Here is an 18390-nt window from a genome sequence, read left to right on the forward strand (position 1 = left end):
ATGAAAGTAGGATTAAGAAGTTCTCAATTCTGATTAGCTTAAAATTAGGAACTGCTACATGTTCCTCCAGACATGTAGCCAGTTTGAACAGGCTGTCTTCCCCCTAATGAAAAGAGAAGAACAAGGGCAACTACGTCACAACAATGAGACGATATTATAGGCTATAATATCACCGACCTATAGCTATAATTTATAGCTATAGGTCGGTGTTAGGAACATAGTCTTCCTTATCTTTTGATTGAATTATTTATTTTTCCTTCAACCGCTCTTTCCCTTGAGTCCTTTTGTGCCAACCATAAATAAGTAAATATTTTTTCTTTCTCTATGGTGCCAACCGTACCGGTAACCATAGACCATATGTATATACAAATATTAATTAAGTATGATAGTTATAAATTAAAAAACGAAGTGTTGGTTCTATTCTATGGCCAATCAGTCACCCCCCATCCTCCCACTTTCAGCCTTTTCTTGACTAAATCCGATCTTTTTCATCATTCAAGAATCTGGGCTAAGGACCGATTAGTCAGTCCTAGCTATATTCTTTTCTTCACTTCTAGCTAGGATTGAAGAAATTAAAAACTAAGAAATTAATGAAAACGAATAATACATGAATACTTGATCAAGTACCATTTATCAATTATGTACTGTATTAATCATTATTCATTAATACTCAACTGAGTATAAATAATACTAGCCTACTTTTTAGCCACCTACCTCCTACTTTAAACTTTAGGTATCTCGTCTCTATTGAAATAGATTAGGATACAACTTAAACAGTTCAAATGACGTTGTTACCATAAAAGATCGATAAGAATTAAGAAAATTAATTTTTTCTTTAAGACTGACAAAATTAATCAAAACCGATTTTTAGACCGATCCAACACAACTACTGAGCGCTTATTAAGTTATTACTAATAACTTATTAGCTATTATTATTATTAGTCCCCGAGTAATAAAGACAAGTTTTTTAGTAGTACTGAATAGAAAACTAAACTCAAATTGCAGAATTATCTCTCAAATTAGGGAAGCCTGTATTAATAGAATTTACTCTTTAGATTTTAATTTTTTTAAAGTATGGCTGTCTAATTTAATTAAAAAATTACCTTAGTCAAGTAATATTTTATATAATTAATATTTACAGATTGCATTAGATTATAAAATAAAGTATTTAATAGTAAGCTAAAAAGCGCTGAATATTTTAGCAATTAGTTCAAATTGTCCGTCACTCTCTTAGGAGACAAGTCGTAGAAAAGTAATAGTTATGGAAATAGCTATTAAATTTCTTTTGAAGAAATTTAATAATATTTAATTTAATTATTAAGTTTGCAAAAGAGTTCGGACAGGTTTTGATACAGATACAGGATGGCTGGCCGGCTGAGCTAATGAAGGGTGTGCTAAAGAAAGAGGAAAGGGAGAGTTGCTAGCTATTTCTAGCAGACTATGCACCTACGTGGATTGAACATCTTTATAGCTATAATTAGAGAAGAAGAAGACTAAAAAGAGAAGATTGAGTGGAGTAAAGAAGAGAAGTGAGACGCCATTTTCATTTAGAGTGAGGATCGTGTTTGCAATCGGTACACATTTAAGTTAATACTAAAGATGGGAGACGAAGTGGATGTGGATGCGCTGCTGGAAGAGCCCTACAAGAAGTGCATAGAGGTATTTGAATGTGACTTTCTCTTTATCTATCTTTGGTTTGGGTGGGAATTGAATTCTTAATCATTCTTAGTTGTGAAAAGAAATAAGAAATATTTAGTAGTGAGATTATTTTAATGAATTTTCATGTAGACGAAAAAGCATTTTGATCGGAAATATTCTATATTCCTTATAGATAAGTGGTAGAAATGGAAGCCTCGTGTCTGGGTCTTTTTCATTATCCCTCATTTAATGGAGGTAGTATCTGTATTTCTCATTTGACCAAGAAATGAAATGAAATGCAATCCCAATTCCAATGCTCTACAGTGATTTAGTTAATTGATTCACTCACTCACTCTCTCTCTCTCTCTCTGAATCCATCCATCCTTGCTTTCTTTCACTCACTCACTCTTTCAGCATTTCTTCTCTTTACTTTTTAGTACGTAATAATATGAATAGACAATATGCGATCCACTTGAACGGAAAATTGCTACAGCTTTTTTAGTGCTTAATAAATGAGTTGGAGTGCCACAAAGCCTGAATAATCAATCCACGCCTTGTGGACCACTCCTCTTGAATTAAACTTCTCTTTTCACTATTTCAAATCCAGCAAACATTACAAATTCATTTCTCCCAATTCGCGTTTTTCTTACCTTTTGTCACCAACACTCAATTTAATTACATTTTACATCCTATTTGAGTTACTTCAAAGTTCTCACTCATGATCAAGAATTTTTATGTCGTGATTGTAAAATCACTGGATTTTATTTGACTCAATTCGCGAACAAAGACTTTTCAATTGTGGCCTTTGAACCACTTCTAATTTTCTCTGTAGTAGTTTTCCTAAAGACTTTTAAAGTTCTTCAAAATCCATTTAAATGTATTATACAGTACCTAGCATATTTATTGAAGTGTGTAACAGGTTGGATACATAATTATTTCTATCAGAAAATGTACCTTTAAAAAAAAAGACTAGATAAATATATCTGAAATATCCACCCTTTTGTTATCCCAGGTTCTATAATCTTCTGTCGACGATGAGCGGAATCTTTGTCCCCCACTTAAGGTGGACGTGCCTATCTGTGACTTCTACTACTACTTCCACTGCATTGCCACACGCATTTGTTGATTTTCAAGAAAGCTCAAGAATATCAAGATATTATCTTTTTTAAGGACTTTCTTTTTATTTGTATTTAGGAATTCAATGCAAATTAATTCAGTCTTTGTCATCTCCAAGGGCCAATACAAGTGCGTGGGGGATCACATTTATGATTTATATGTTATTGTCAGTTGTGGTCCTTAGTGTATTTAATTAGTAGAATCTCACTTCGTATATTATAGCGGAATATTCTCTTTTTCAGAATTAAAAGATCGAGTGTTGCGATATGAAACCCAAAGCATCGATTTCTTCACTTTTTGACTTTAAGGAATATAGGTTAATTATAAAGAATAGGCTTCAGAATTTATCCACTAAGCGATAACAATTAATTTTTAAAAAATAACATTATTTTCATTTGTTGCTATAATTTTGATTGAATTCACTTTTCTAACTTAGTAAATTAAATGAGCTCTGATATATAGTAAATAAGAAATATAGCTGTTAATTAGTAATATGCTGATTAATTATAATTGAAAACATATTTTTTTTTTTCTACTTTTTGAATAATAAAGTTGGCTTCTTTTTTACAAAAAAAAAAAATATAACTCCCCCCCGACAGTACTTAGTTTAACATAATTTATTTAACGAGATAAAAATCACAAATATCTTTACAGATGCTTCGGCTGTTACTAAAATATCGTTTTATCCTCATGTATACCAGACTCGGTAAGTCGCGAGTTTAACAAAAGTTGAAAAAGACCATGACTGACAATTCCTTTCGTGATTATTATTAACTTGATTTCTAATATTCTATATTTATTTTTTATTTGAAATACTAGGATGAAGGTAGAAAAGAAAATGGATCCAAAAGGAGGTAATAATGATCTATTTTAAGGCATTGAAACAAAGCTTAATATATGTTTTTTCTCTTTTTAAGGAGTAAAACGAGAAGTCATAGTAAAGAAAGAGGTTATCGGCGATCAAGATCGCGAGAAAGGCGTAAAAGAAGTCGTAGTAAAGAAAAAAGACACAGTCGCAGCCGAGAGAGGAAACGAAGCAGGAGTAAGGATAAACGACGAAGTAGAAGCCGGGACAGAAAGAGGAGTAGAAGTCGAGAGATCCGTATTAAAGAGGTACGTCGAAGCCGGAGCAGAGACCGAATCAGGAGATCGCGATCTAGGTCTCGGTCAAGAAGTCGCAAATATTCACCAAGAAGACGTTACTCTCCCAAAGGTGAAAAATATGGTAGGGGAAGATCACCAAGTCCAAGAGCTAGATCTCCAGAGGTTCCGCTTACCCCTGAAGAAAGAGATGCAAGAACAGTTTTTATCATGCAGTTGTCCCAGCGTGTTCGTTCTAGAGATATTGAAGAGTTTTTTTCATCAGTAGGGAAGATTCGAGATGTTAAGCTCATCATATGTAACAAAACGCGTAGATTTAAAGGAATTGCCTATGTTGAATTTAGGGACTTGGAATCTATCCCATACGCTCTTGGGTTAAATGGTCAAAAATTATGTGGGGTTCCGGTCATAGTTCAGCCATCACAGGCAGAAAAAAATAGAGTTGGAAACTATAATGAATCAGCTGGAAAGCCTGAAAGGGGACCAATGAAGTTGTATATTGGCTCTTTACATTTTGACATCACTGAAGAAATGCTTAGAGGAATTTTTGAACCTTTTGGTAAAATTATGTCCATACAACTAATGATGGACACTGACACTGGTCGATCCAAAGGTTATGGTTTCTTGACATATGCTGAGGCAGAGGATGCTAAAAAAGCACTGGAGCAAATGAACGGCTTTGAGCTAGCTGGCAGGCCCATAAAGGTCGGAACTGTAAATGAAAGACCAGCTGAAGTATCTGTGGGTCCTAAAGGTCTCGATGATCTTGATAGGTCTGGTATTGACTTAGGAGCTACTGGAAGATTAGCTCTAATGGCTAAGCTCGCGGAGGGTACTGGCATGAAGCTTCCTCAAGCCGCCAATCAAGCTCTTCAAGCACCTGTTGTTCACCACCCAACAGTTCCACCTCATGTTCAGCAGCAAAATATGCAAATACAACAACAAGCCGCAGCTTCTGCTCTTGGAGCTCCGCCTATAGCTACACAATGTTTTATGCTCTCTAATATGTTTGACCCTGCAACAGAAACAGCCCCGAATTGGGTAGAAGAAGTGCGGGATGATGTTATTGATGAGTGTAATAAGCACGGAGGTATCCTCCATATATATGTTGATAGAGTTGCTCCACAGGGTAATGTTTATGTTAAGTGTCCTTCAATAGCCACTGCAGTAGCTGCAGTCAATGCCCTACATGGAAGGTGGTTTGCTGGTAAGTCTATATAGATGATTCGAATTAATTTAGAATTATTTCTTAACTATTTTTGTTCTTATTCCAGGCAAGGTAATAACCGCTGCTTACGTACCATTGGTTAACTACCACAATTTGTTTCCAGATTCTATTCCTCCCGGTCCAATTTTGACAACCCGCAGATAACCCCTCACTTCAGATTCAATAACTATGCCCAAATATTGTATCAACCAATAATTTTATATTTAATGATATAAAGTTTAACTAATAAATATACTATTTGTAAATAAGAGATTTTGCGACGTTTATTTTGAGTTTAAACAAGATCTGCATACAAATATGTGCGTTTTCAAAGGGTCATCAGGTGGTTCGATGAGTTTGGCATAACATAAAAGAAATAGAAAACGCAATAACTTAAAGCAAGAAAGAAAATATTGGTAGACTTTAACAGGAAAATAAAAGTACCGCACTGAACAAATAAACTTCGCATTATATCGGGTTGTGCGGTGGTGAACACTTTCAACTTGATGAAATTGACCTCCCAAAGTAGCTTTAGTCCGTATCGGAGCCAGCACTTTTGTTAGACTTTCTCTGACGTGGACTCGTCTTAGTTGATTTAGGGGTGCGTAGCGTAGACTTTGGTATCCACTCGTAGTCGACATCGTCATTGGATGTGCCTGTTTCAACGGGTCTTGCTGCTGGAGATTTCTTTTTCGACGCCTTGGCTGCAATAGAAATAAATAAGCATAAGTATAGAGGAAAGAGGGAATATTTTGACGCAGGACATACATTGGAGAAAACTAAAGACCAAGAATAAAAGGAGAATGCAGCCAGCGATAAGAAAAAGATACATAAAAAAAACTTCAGAGTCGAATCCTTCATCAAATTCAACAATTTGAACAGTTTCGTTGAAGACTGGATCCAAATAAGAGTTTCCTTGGAGATCACGATAGGCCAAATTGATGGTGAGTCCGATGGGTCTGCCGGCAAATGCATCTGCAGGAATAAAGGAGTAGGCGACAGTGGCTTCTGTTTTGGGCTTCACTGTCTTCTGGTAGGAGATGGCAGAGAAGTTTTGAATGTGGTACTTGAACTCCATGGGGTAACGGAAAGAAGCATCCAAGCTCTCCACCATCAAATCGGAGTCGCCCTTGTTCGTGAATCCAACCAAAAACTCTACAAGGCGTCCTGCTGGAAGCTCTGCAACAGATGTCCTAATGGTCGGGTTCGTAAATAAGATCGTCGTTTCAGCATCCGGGGAAACATTCTTGAGAGGATTCTCGGCTCCTTCCTCCTCACTCTCTTCTCCGGCTCCTCCTTCTTCCTCCACGACTCCCTCATCCGTCTCATCTTCTTCGCATCTCACCACCAATGGACTTAACAAAAGCCCAAGGCAAAGACTCAACATCAAAAGACTCCTTAACTTCATCATTATTCAATCCTTCTCCTTCGACGTCACTTGAAACACTTAGATTTCCTGGAAGAACTCAACAACTTGGAATGTCTTGGAAGCGGAATGAGTGACGTTCTGTAGTGACGTTGTCAAGTCCTCTCAAAGTAAACAAGCGTCGGAAAAATTATCTTTTAACAGCTGAACTTCCTCTACAAGCATCTCAAATTGTACATTTTTCCGATGTTTTTAATTTGTTTATTATACCATCGGAAAAGGAAGCTTCATATACTGGCCTTGATCATCCTATTACAATATTTATTCCACTTAAGTTACACAAACCATGATTTCTAAGTCCAGTCATTTTGATTGGAGTATACAAGGTAGATCCCTCCCGTTATTTTCTTTGACTCATTCTTCTGAATTTGACAGTTACCATCGATGATCCAAGCTTTGTCTATATTGTAACATAAGAATGATCTAGGCTTCATTCATCATAAATGAATACCATTGATTCTCAATTTTTTTAAACATATAATTATATGGTGTGAACATAAAATAACAAGAGTTCATTTTTTATCGTATTTTCTTCAAATTTAGATATTTATGCATTATATTATTTTTTTTATTACGAGTATTATTATGTTATGTAGGGTGACAAACCCAATTTTATTTAAATACAAGAACATTGGACAAACCGTCCACTTGCCTCGATATGTGTGTCCTCTTTTTACATCTAACCCGTATACTATTTTTATAAATTCATGAAATGTTCGCTATATAAAAACAAAACATTTGAGTATTAACGTTATTTTAATGTTTACATCTTCGATACTATCTTATATTAAGAGAATAATTAATTAACAATGGTAAGTTAAAATCTCTCAAAAGGATAAAAGATTTTAAATGTCTTGAGAGGGGAGATCAAATTTAATTTATGGGTACGGTTAGTAATCTAATTTAAGGTTAAACAAAGTGGAGCCCATATCATTTTCATAATAAAGTTGAAATTTGATAAGATTATTTAACTATGTCGGACTATATATAAAATAACTATTATTTGTTTGATCCATTCGAAGAAAATTACTTTACGAGTGTGTCTCTTAAGACATATTTTTTATTCATGTATTTTATCATTTCAGTTTATTTTTTATTCGTGATTAAAAAGCTGCACAGATTTGATATTCTAAAATATGGGATACATCAAGGAATATAAGAGTAGTCCTTGGATACACTATCCTGAGATATAACTTATAATAATATTGAAGCACTTCACTTCTTCCATGATTCAAAAAAAAATTTCACCAGCAGCTGATGATGAAAATAAGGCAACCTATTCAAATGCATGTTTTAAATAAGGTGTGTCGATAAGAACCTCGCAACTCAGTCTGGTTGACAGCTGACAATTTTTTTGATGACGTCAAAACGGACCCAAGTTCAGTGTTACTCACTACTGATAAGTGTTAATTAATAATTATAGATAAATATTAAAGGATTCGGATTTATTCGTCTGTATTCACCCATCCTTTTCGTTCCTAGGAATTCATATTTTTTTCATTTGGATATCCAATACGTCTTCTGATACTCTGTTCAACTTCGTGTTAAAGGGATCTCGTGCCTCACTCAGTGTATATCATCTTAGTTAATGGAAAAATCCTGCATTGTGCAAATGCGCTTCACATCAAGGTCTATGATAATGACTTTGTGAATCATTGCCTCTATGATCAAGAATACATAAATTCTTCCAGATCTTTTACAAGAACATCGTATACTTCTACATATAAGAACTATGGAGTTCCATAAAACGACAGAATAATTGACTCAAAGATACAGTGAGGAACATGCATAGTTCTTATCCTCCACCCACTTCTCCTTAATGGAAGTTATTGAGTCCTTTTCTTATTAAGTCAACTCTGCTTTGTCTTCTATTTGGATGAGTAGGAAACAAAGTCCGAATTCAGCTCCTAATCTAGATAAGTGGGTGAAAACTAACAAAATTTCAAACTCATAGGGAGAATGTTTGCCAAAACATGGAAAAAAAAACTTTTTTGCAATCACAGCCCCTAATTTTAATGGGGCCTAACATAATCATATATCATATTAAAATCCACTTATAAATAGTGGTAAAAATAATACCAGCACACACACTTCTAGTGTAATTATATACACTAGCAAAAAAAAAAAATTATATAAAATAAAAAAATTAATGAAACAATTCAATAAAAAAAAGAAAACCTTCGAAGTCACTGATGAAATGTAATTTCATGTCGCTTAGAGTTTCAAATCAATGTGGTGTCATAATGCAATTTATTGTCGTCATTCCAGTGTAAAACACTATTATTCATTTGCTTATGTAGAGACGCTTCAATTGTCCTAGAAGGTTACTTCTATTCGCGTGTTCATATAGCAAGTTTATTGAATTCCTTATTAAGTTTAAAAACTCTTAATGTTCAGTGAGATACGTTGATTATTTAGTTGTCGACCTGAAAATGTTTAAATTACACATCAAAAGTGTAGATCATTATAGTGTAATATGATGTTCACGTGATGGATGTGAATGTGCAACTCTTGTAGCACTTGGGAATAATAACGAAGAGTGTGTATATTTGATGGCAGTTCAGACACACAATGTAGGATTGCATATAAAAACAAAAACCCTAAATTAGTTCTACAATATATATAAAAATACAACTAAAGGAAAAGGGGGGGGGGGAAGACTAGCAAAATCGAAAAACATGCTCATTTACACAATCAAATATTAAAAATAATTATTCATTAAATTATTTATTCAGCAAAATATACTTCATTAAATATTTTTACTCTTCTTATGTACCCATAGTCCATATCTCATTGCTTAGGCTAAATAATAGGGAAAAAACACACTCATGCATTGCGCCTGATGAAAGAGGAGGTGTCTTGTCTATTTTAAAGGAAAAGTATAGCAGCATAAAGTTAGTGGGTTAATTGAACGACGTAAATTTGATTAAGAAGACTAATCAAAGTAAAGTCCATCACCAGTAAGGGACTACCGTTAAGGAATTCAATTCCATAAATTCAGGAGAAGAAAGGCTAGAAATGGATCTAGTTACAATGAAAATTCTTAATTAAATATAAATCTAATCAAATTAGAAGGTAAACCAAAAGAACGAGCACTTTTGGATCTCAAATAATATCCACAAATCTATCTAAGAAAACTATGCCCTTGATAAGTGTGTGATAAGTGATATATTGCAGAAATGTATGGTCAATATGGATAATTATATAACCTGAACACTTGAAGCCTTACCCTTGATTAGTGATTTCTTTATTACTTATGAGTCCCTTTTTTTATTGGAAAACAAGTGGAAGATTATTCTAGAATCTAGACTTATAAGTTATAAGATAATGTGCCTCTCTTTCTTGATAGTTTTGTCTACAAAGCATATTCTATTCTGTTATTGCTTATAAATAGTTATTGGGAACTATTAAGTGATTATGTGTTAAAAATATAAGTGGCTTCTTAAATGATGTAGATTTTATTAGAATATTTGAATATTGTTGCAATTTACAAACTTATTGACTCAGGAATCCTCTTCTAAGCAGCTAAATTGCTTGTTAGTATATTGGAATATTACTCTCTCGAAAATCTGGAATCTTTATAAAAATAGATAAATCCCTAAGTGTGTGCCATACGAGCTAATTATTAAATATTTGATTGAAGACAATATTTAAAATGTATCAAAATAATATAACGATTATTTGATTCATTCGGTTTTATTTTGGACTTGCAAACGGTATTTTGTTATTGAAATTCTTGTCGGGTGAGTAGAGACTTCAAAATCCTTCCTATTATTAGTTGAATAACTATTATTGGTCTGTATATTCCAAGCTATGTAAAAGTGAGGATGCTTTAGAAAATTTGATTTCGCTAGTATTATTAAAAATATATATATATATATCTAGAGAGAAGAGCGTTTCATATTTAGGTCATAATATTCGTTTATTCTTAATATATTATTGATTTCTTCGCTATACTATGTATATTTATTTAAAAATGTATGTTCTGAACTATTCTTTTTATATTCAAAAAAACTTTTCATCTATTTTTTTAAATTAATTTTATGAACTTAATCGTAAGAGGGTAAAAATTTACACCAATAAATTGTCTGATAACAGAATAAAATACTGTTATTTGATGTATTAATACAATTAGTAATATAAATTTGAATTTCCTTCTCAATTAACTCCTATGTGACGTCATCAAAATAGCCAGTACAATTGTAAACAAAAGCAAAGAAATCTCTTATCGACATACCTTATATAGTTATATATACTAGTCACCTTGGTTTTAAATTGATCGATGTTATGTAAATACTAAATAAAAACAAAATGTGAGCACCTGAACGTTTAATCGATCAAAGATGAACTCTCTGGAAAAACCACAGGTCCTCGTCTTCACTGAGACAATCGAGGAAGATTACACATTTTTTGACATAAAATGGATTCCTACATCCGCTCGGTTTGTTGTCATTGGCTGTCACACAAAAGGAACGGGATCTATCCGCGTTTATTCATTTGTTGGAAGGGAATTGAAGCTCTCTTCCAAGAATGACGGGGATGACACCTTTTCTTATAAATGTGGAACATTCAAATCTTCAGATCTCAGTAACAGAAATCTAACAACAGGGGATTTTAAAGGTACATGTTTTATAATTACCTATATTTAATTAATAACAAGCATCACATTCTTATTCTATTAAATTTATTATATCTAGGAAACATTCACATTTGGGATTTGGAAAATCTCTCTACGCCGAAAGATTCTTTTAAGTCTGCCCATTCCGATCTTATCAATTCAATTGATGGATCTCAGAGATCAGGAGAAATTCTAACTGCTTCGAGAGATGGAAGTGTTAAGGTTTGGGATGTTAGAGTGCGTGAAAAGCCAGTGGCTGTTATGATTCCCAGAGAAACTGAGTATAAAAGAGATTGTTGGACTGCCTCTTTTGGACAAGATGGATCCCTCATTGCTGCTGGCTACGATAATGGCGACATAAAAATATTCGATCTGAAAGGTATATTTCTTATTAATGATACGTTGTTTATTCATATAATATCATAAAAATAATAACTTTTAATAGCTATGAGTGTTCTCTCGGAGCCTCACTTAAATAATGGAGTTTGTTCTGTTGAATTTGATCGTTCTGAAACAGAGCCAGCAAATAAACTTATTGCTACGTGCCTTCAAGGAAAAATTCATGCTTTTGATCTACGAACTCTTCATCCAAAGAAGGGTTATGCACAAACCTTTGAGAAATTTACTGGATCTAATCATACAACTTTGTGGGGTGTAAGACATCTTCCACAAAATAGAGACATATTTGGAGTCATATCTGGTTCCGGAAGTTTAGGACTCTACCAGTATCAATATCCAGATAAGCGCTCTGACTTAGACAATAATAATGTTCCTCAGGGAGTTCCTGGAACCATTGTGGAACTTCAAGAAACGACTATATCTGATCAGCCTGTGAATGCTCTGGATTGGTCCAAAGACAAACTTGGTCTTGCAGTTTGTACAGCATTTGATAAAAAAATAAGAATTGTCATTGCAACGAAGTTAAATATTATTTAATGAATGTAATAGTTATTTTTCTCATTTAAATACAAACATATAATTATTTGATATGATTGAGTAATTAAATAGGTTGTCTGAGTCGTTCCTAATTGCTTCTATGCTTGTTTGTAAAGTTCGGATCTCCCCATATTCTGTTGCCTCTTTCTTCATCCTTAAATTAACATAATGGTGTATTATCATTTTGTACGACTAATAACTAATTATAATTAATCAACTGGAAATTTATAATAAAAGCAATTGAATTATTCCATAAATAATTTACTATTTCCTTAAATTTAATAAACACTGTTCGGCGAATACTAGATTTGAGGAATATGTATCTGGTGCATATACTAATTATGTTCAATGTGATTTATAGACTTATCACGCATTGATCAAGATGTGCACCATATGTGGCACAACCCCCCCTCTAAATAAAAATGTCTAAAATATCAAATTAAGTTCAAAGACGCGGGTTTAAATTTTTGTCAGCTACCAATGGCATAAAAAGATGCATCGCAATCAACGTGCTAAGAGGTTTATGAATAATATTAAATAAACAACAACATCATAACTGATCAGTTCAACATTTTGTTGATGTATAGCTTCATTTGTTAGTAAGGATATCATTTTGAGAGTTTAAGTCAGGAGTATGCTTAACAACCTGTAGCCCATTGCTTGATTAGGAGTGGTGCATTACAGCTACGTTAATTATGCCTATAAACGAGTGAAAAACTCGTGAGCCAAAGCAATTAAGAAATAATAAAAAAAATTGCACTTAAAGCGGTTCTTGCGCCCCATCGCCAACTCTTGACCAGCTCGTATCTAAGAAAATCCTCCGACGTCAATGTAAATTTTTATATTGGATTCTAGCTCGTCCCTTGGGGGCACTCGTATCATAAAGTATTACTGTACTTTTTATGTATAGATCTAGATAAAGATTTTAAGGGGCATTTTAGCTTGTGTGCTATTAAATTATGCTATTGTATGAAAAAGATTGTCAATCTCTGGTTTAAACACATTTGTCTTTTTACCGGAACATTAAAATAGTTATATCTCTCATTTTCTTCTGTTCGAACAAAATTGTCCCCATAGTCCACTTTCTCGTGTTCAATAACAATTCTGGAGGTTGTAATAGGGATTTGGGTTGTAGTTGTTGAGATATTCATCATGAGAGTAGGAATATTGACGTCTGATGTATTCTGAGGATGAAGTTAAGTCGCATAATATATTGAAATTAAGCTGATGGTAATTAGTTCCCCATATTATTAAATAAAATATCCAACCTGTTTTTCATTCTGAATAAATCCATGCTCTGTACTTTTAATCACATCCTCAGATGAAACAAAGGGTCCAAGAAAAGATATTAATACTAATGTGATCAACATTTTAAATGAACTAAAAAAGGATATCCCAGGTAAGAAAGGATTTCTACCTATGGTATGTGTCCTTAAGAAAACTTGATCGTCAAGGTGAATGAGTATGATATTACTAGAAGAATAACAGCTCAGAATTATGATTTTTTGAAATATAAATTCAAACTCGTGTTATATTCATGTTTTATATTACATTAACAATAATATACTTTTTAAGAAAAAAATCCACTATCTATAATGTTTCTTATATCTACACAAGTAATTGTTATATTACATATGCCTTAAAAACTATTGATAAAATAACGTCGCTCAGTAATTCCGTATTATTTTCTCTATATATAATATTTTTGAAGATAAAAAAAAAAAAAGATAATTCAAGTTAAAGAATCAAAACAAATTATTATTACAATAAAGTTTTTTTTTTTTTTTCGGGGGGCGGGCGTTATAAATTCGGGTTTTTCGTTTCCTACCACTTTTTGATAAATTGTGTTTTCAAAAAAAAAAAAGAAAAAAACAAGAAGAATTTTTAAAGATTCATTTAAAGAACTTCAAGAGGACCGAAAAGGTGGCAGGCGTTGCAAGCTTCATCAGCGTTACCAATGAATTGAGCATAAAGCTCTTGGTAGCGTTCAAGAGTGATTCCTCCCTTCTTTTTGTCATCCTCCTGTCAAAAAAAAAAAAAAAAAAAAAAAAATTAGAACAATCCTTTTATGAGTTGAAAATTGAGTTACGTTGAGAAGTTTGTTGTATGAGGCATCAAGGGATTCGATGTTCTTGTATGCCATGCGGCTAACACAATCCATTCTATATTCGTCAAGACCTACGGTGCCGTCACCTGAAATAATACAGAGTATTGTAAAATTAGAAACTATGTTTACTTAAAGGTGGAAATGGAGGACAATATACAAAATGAGCATGCAAAACACTTGACAACTACATAATACATGTTTTCTATAAAAAAACAAAAAAATAAAAGCAATATTTGAAAAATATTAAAACACTTAGAAACTTAGTCAAAGGGATGTATAAAATGAAATGTTGTATAATCAACAGGGTAGCGAGGGTAGTAACTTTTGGAGGGTGATTGTTGTAGAGATTAAAAAAAATTCCTTAATATATATTTATATAGGTATATGTAGGTAAGGTTAAAGTCCCAAATGTTAAGGTCAAAAAGTTAAAGCAGCATCCTTTTTCAATCAAAAGACTCTCACCATCGACGTCAATGGTTCTGAAGCAGCTATCAATAAAGAATTTGAAGGGTTTTGGGAGATCAGAGAAGCTCTTTCCCTTGCAAACTTCCAAGCCTCTCTTAAATTCATCAACGGAGACTTCTCCATCCTATATATGTATAACAAAATTTTTTTAAATATATGTATGTAGAGTTGATTATGTTTTTATAAGAGAAGCTCCATAATAAAGAATAATCATAGTTATATCCAGACTGTGGGACCATCAGTTGGAAAATTTAATGTAATGTAAGCACAATTTGTAGTATTTCGGTTTTTGTGAAAAATTTAGAATATTTATTATCAGAAAAAAATTAAATTTATTTTATAAAAAAAGTAATTCAAAGAAATATATCCTTCATAAAGAAAGTTATTTAAAAATATGTCTCATATAAGAAAATGCCATCCAAACAATTTCAACATAAATTTTAAAAGTTTTTAACCAAAGAAAAATTATAGGAAGGGCCCTGGTTATAACTTATAAGTAATTTAGTGAAATTCAAGGTAGATAAATTACAATTATTAATAGTAGTTGTCCTTCAACTGATATGATACGCCATTATGTATATTGAAGGAATGAGTCTATTTTTAAACTGCCCATTTGCTAAATAATATCTTCTTTCACTTTGATGCTTCGAATACATGTGTAGTAATAACTAAAAACCCTTCATATTATGTAGGAACATACATTGAGTTCTAATAATATTTGGAGTTAACAAGGCCAAGTCATTCAACCTCATGTTAAAGGGAGGTGTTTTTTCCATCAAAATTCGAATGGCAAAACCTAAGTTAGTTTGAAAAATATATTCATTGCCAATTCATGGACATGTAGTTGAAGTCACATACGATAATGAATGCCTTTTCCAACATTTTTGAAATAACAAAACAACAGTTCTTGAATAAAAAAACCAACTTGCTTCAATAGAACTTATTGGAACGAAAAAACAAACTTAAAATATGTGTATTTTACCAACGATCATATTTTATAGTACACTCGTAGAAGCACCAGAACAAGTTCGTTTTTTAAAGGTTGAATTAATGAAGCAAACTTTGTGGCTTATTTTGAGGATATAAAAGGCTCCAAATCTAATATTGACAAAACATATTAAGTAGCTTGAAATCTTCACAGCTTTATTATATATACTTATATCTAATTATGACCACTAATAGACTACAAAAGGGGACTTTATTAGATTTATAATTATCTACTCTTTCATTCTTATATAAATAACATAAAATAAACATTTAAATATTCCTTTCATCATTAAAAAAGGAAAAAAAAAAATTGCTATTTTTAATTTTTATTGGACAAAATGGGCAAATTTTATTACGAAGGACGCAGTTAATTATTCACTTGCCAAATTTAAGGCTGATTGGTAAATCAGTTTGCTAATTTACACCAAAGAATGAATATTTATACAAACATACACGGTATATAATTAATTGTTGACCCTTCCCCGTAGCTCTACATAAAATACATAAAAAACATTTAAATAACATGCAATAGTTCATGCAAATTCTGCCTTAGATATTGTATACTATCTCGATATAATAATCAAAACCTTCACTAAGAGATAGTGAGAGATAAAATAAAGTAAAAATAATTAAGATAAAAACTACCAATGATCACTAATTTTACCATTTATATCTAAATTTCTGAATTTTGCTGAAACAAAGGATCGAACTCCAAGGGGCAGTTCATCAAAACTCTTTCCCATGTAAACTTTTTTAATAGCATTTTTGAACTCCTCTGTTGTGACCTCTCCATCCTATATGGTGATATCAATTGATATCTTTTAGCATATTTAATTGCATTATTTAAAATATAATTAATTAGTTAATGCACAATTCATTGCTCCTAAAAAACCTCCCTTCTCAACACAGTGTATGTAAATAAATTACCTTGTTAAAGTCAGCTAACTCAGAGATTTCATTCCAGAGGTTGTACATGATCTCTTGATTCTTCTTGAACTTATCGGCACACCACTTGCCCTTAGTTTCCATGACGGTGTTACGTACAGCTAAGCACTCAAAGTCATTTTTATCAAGGAAGCCATTGTTGTCAATGTCGTACATGTAACGAACAACGAATTTAACACGGTTATCCCAGCTGTAAGCCATTTTGGTTCTATGTAGAATGGATAAAATAATATTGATTACTAATGAAATTATTATAAAAGTATGCGTACGTATTTTTTTTTCTTCATATATTGTCTGCTTAGTTAGTATCCGAATTAATAATATAGCCCGGGCAATTGGCCAAAGAAATGAGAGGAACAATACTATTTTTTTTTTTTTTGACACGGGAAATTAATAAGGAGAATGTTTTGTAATATCTATTATTTTTTAGGGAATTGTTCCTCAAGAATATTTTTTTTCTGTAATTACGATTTTTTTTTTTCGAAAAGATCAAATAAAAATTTAACAAGATACTTTAGAAACATATCACGTTACTCCCTATAATACTTTAAAGGTTAAACTATGCCCCAATTTCAAATATAGTATATATATATAATATTTAATCTGTAGATTCGATAAACTTTAGGATTTATACATTTATGTATAATTAACAACCTTCTTCTATCACTCAACTAAGATTATCTATCCCCATTGCTTTTGATGGGTGCAGAAAAAAACAAATTACAAACATATTATTCTCTTAGATTGATGATGCTTTATAGGGAATATATGAAATAAATAAATAGCTCACCTTTTGAGATTATGAAGATTTTCTTTTCAAAACAGAAAAAAAAAGAATTTTTTTTAAACAACTAATAATCACCAACAGGTTCAAACTTTTTGAATACAGTGAGAAAAAAGTTGAGTCTGAATAGTGGTTTTATAGTAGGGGGGATTGGTGTTTCGAAAGCAACGGAGAAAGGCGTGCTCTTGACACGACCCCCCTCCCTCCGCTCTTTCCTCTTGTTGCAGAGTAGTTCGTTCAATGCTTCAGATACACGCTACAGGATTTTTGTATAATATTATAAAGAGACAATCTGCACGATTGTAGATCTACATACACTATTGAGAGTCCGACGACAAGTTTTTGATCCTAATTATTATTTTACTATGTGCATAGTACATATTAACAAAAGTCATAATATATTTAGGTATAAAACACATAAATATTTCTTAACTGTTATTATATGAAGGATCAATTTGACTCCTGGAGTTTTTGTGTTGGCCAAAGTACAGGTTATCAGATTTTTTTTTTTTTTGGAGATGTTTTGACTTTCCTCATTTAGGGTCATTTACTATTGTGTAAAATTTGGAAACTTTCAAATGTTATGAAGTGAACGTGCAGTGTTTGTATACAAATATGTTGTTAACGGTCATTACTTCATATGTGGTTCAGATATTGAATAAACTTGTTTCTTTGATGTTCTTACATTGGCTGTCCATCAAGCTCAGAGATCAAAGTTTTGTTGATGAGGAGCTTTTTTACAATTTTCTTTCTCACTTCTCAAGTCATCTCTTTGCCAGAGGAAACAAAAAATAGTTTTAAACGTTTTCCCGTTGAATTATCTGTAGCAGAAGTTTGGAGCATCAATAGCGATGCAGATAAAGATATTTCAAAGCCAGAGGATAATTTTGTTGATGAGTTCCAAAAAAATGCGATAGATTGTTTTACTGTTTTTAGTAGATTTATACAGTACGGATCAAAATGAATCAAAATATAGTCTATGTAATTTTTTTCAGGATAATATCATAGTCCGATAGAAGTAAAGGGAATTTATTCTTTTATCCTAGGGATTAAGTTAGGG

The 18390-nt window shown here is 32.4% G+C and overlaps 4 protein-coding genes across 6 annotated transcripts; 2 read left to right on the plus strand and 2 right to left on the minus strand.

The window, feature by feature from the left end:
* Nucleotides 1-1392: 1392 nt before the first annotated feature.
* On the plus strand, nt 1393-5333 carry Caper (RNA-binding protein 39-like protein Caper). The gene is made up of 4 exons (XM_040711813.2): nt 1393-1659; nt 3574-3608; nt 3672-5062; nt 5130-5333. Exons 1-4 carry the CDS (start codon nt 1600-1602, stop codon nt 5225-5227), a joined length of 1584 nt encoding a protein of 527 aa, XP_040567747.1. The 5' UTR covers nt 1393-1599; the 3' UTR covers nt 5228-5333.
* Nucleotides 5329-7761, minus strand: l(1)G0320 (signal sequence receptor subunit 1 l(1)G0320). The gene is made up of 2 exons (XM_040711815.2): nt 5831-7761; nt 5329-5766 (listed from the first exon to the last, which is right to left on the minus strand). Exons 1-2 carry the CDS (start codon nt 6471-6473, stop codon nt 5594-5596), a joined length of 816 nt encoding a protein of 271 aa, XP_040567749.1. The 5' UTR covers nt 6474-7761; the 3' UTR covers nt 5329-5593.
* A 72-nt stretch (nt 7762-7833) lies between these two features.
* Nucleotides 7834-12093, plus strand: Wdr92 (WD repeat domain 92). Of its 3 annotated transcripts, none has more exons than XM_071888680.1 (4): nt 7850-10231; nt 10680-11108; nt 11186-11485; nt 11552-12093. In XM_071888680.1, the coding sequence occupies exons 2-4, from the start codon at nt 10832-10834 to the stop codon at nt 12040-12042; spliced, it is 1068 nt and encodes a 355-aa protein (XP_071744781.1). In that variant the 5' UTR covers nt 7850-10231; nt 10680-10831; the 3' UTR covers nt 12043-12093. The 3 variants fall into 3 exon arrangements, with proteins under 3 accessions (XP_040567748.1, XP_071744781.1, XP_071744782.1); XM_071888681.1 differs by having other exon boundaries at nt 7870-8408; XM_040711814.2 differs by having other exon boundaries at nt 7834-11108.
* Nucleotides 12094-13537: 1444 nt separating this feature from the next.
* On the minus strand, nt 13538-17644 carry Scp1 (Sarcoplasmic calcium-binding protein 1). Its single transcript, XM_040711817.2, has 5 exons — nt 17337-17644; nt 16529-16754; nt 14612-14738; nt 14132-14235; nt 13538-14064 (listed from the first exon to the last, which is right to left on the minus strand). Exons 2-5 carry the CDS (start codon nt 16745-16747, stop codon nt 13939-13941), a joined length of 576 nt encoding a protein of 191 aa, XP_040567751.1. The 5' UTR covers nt 16748-16754; nt 17337-17644; the 3' UTR covers nt 13538-13938.
* Nucleotides 17645-18390: the final 746 nt, after the last annotated feature.

The sequence above is a fragment of the Lepeophtheirus salmonis genome, chromosome 5 (genome assembly GCF_016086655.4).
Source record: "Lepeophtheirus salmonis chromosome 5, UVic_Lsal_1.4, whole genome shotgun sequence".
Taxonomy (NCBI): Eukaryota; Metazoa; Arthropoda; class Copepoda; order Siphonostomatoida; family Caligidae; genus Lepeophtheirus; species Lepeophtheirus salmonis.

Coding starts and splice junctions, on each gene's coding strand:
- Wdr92 (XM_040711814.2), top strand. CDS start 10,832: ATGAACTCTCTGGAAAAACCACAGGTCCTCGTCTTCACTGAGACAATC. Junction 11,109..11,185: donor AACAACAGGGGATTTTAAAG/GTACATGTTTTA, acceptor TATTATATCTAG/GAAACATTCACATTTGGGAT. Junction 11,486..11,551: donor AAAAATATTCGATCTGAAAG/GTATATTTCTTA, acceptor AACTTTTAATAG/CTATGAGTGTTCTCTCGGAG.
- Caper (XM_040711813.2), top strand. CDS start 1,600: ATGGGAGACGAAGTGGATGTGGATGCGCTGCTGGAAGAGCCCTACAAG. Junction 1,660..3,573: donor CCTACAAGAAGTGCATAGAG/GTATTTGAATGT, acceptor TTGAAATACTAG/GATGAAGGTAGAAAAGAAAA. Junction 5,063..5,129: donor ACATGGAAGGTGGTTTGCTG/GTAAGTCTATAT, acceptor TTCTTATTCCAG/GCAAGGTAATAACCGCTGCT.
- Scp1 (XM_040711817.2), bottom strand. CDS start 16,747: ATGGCTTACAGCTGGGATAACCGTGTTAAATTCGTTGTTCGTTACATG. Junction 14,739..16,528: donor AGTTAGCTGACTTTAACAAG/GTAATTTATTTA, acceptor ATACATATATAG/GATGGAGAAGTCTCCGTTGA. Junction 14,065..14,131: donor CATACAACAAACTTCTCAAC/GTAACTCAATTT, acceptor TTTTTTTGACAG/GAGGATGACAAAAAGAAGGG.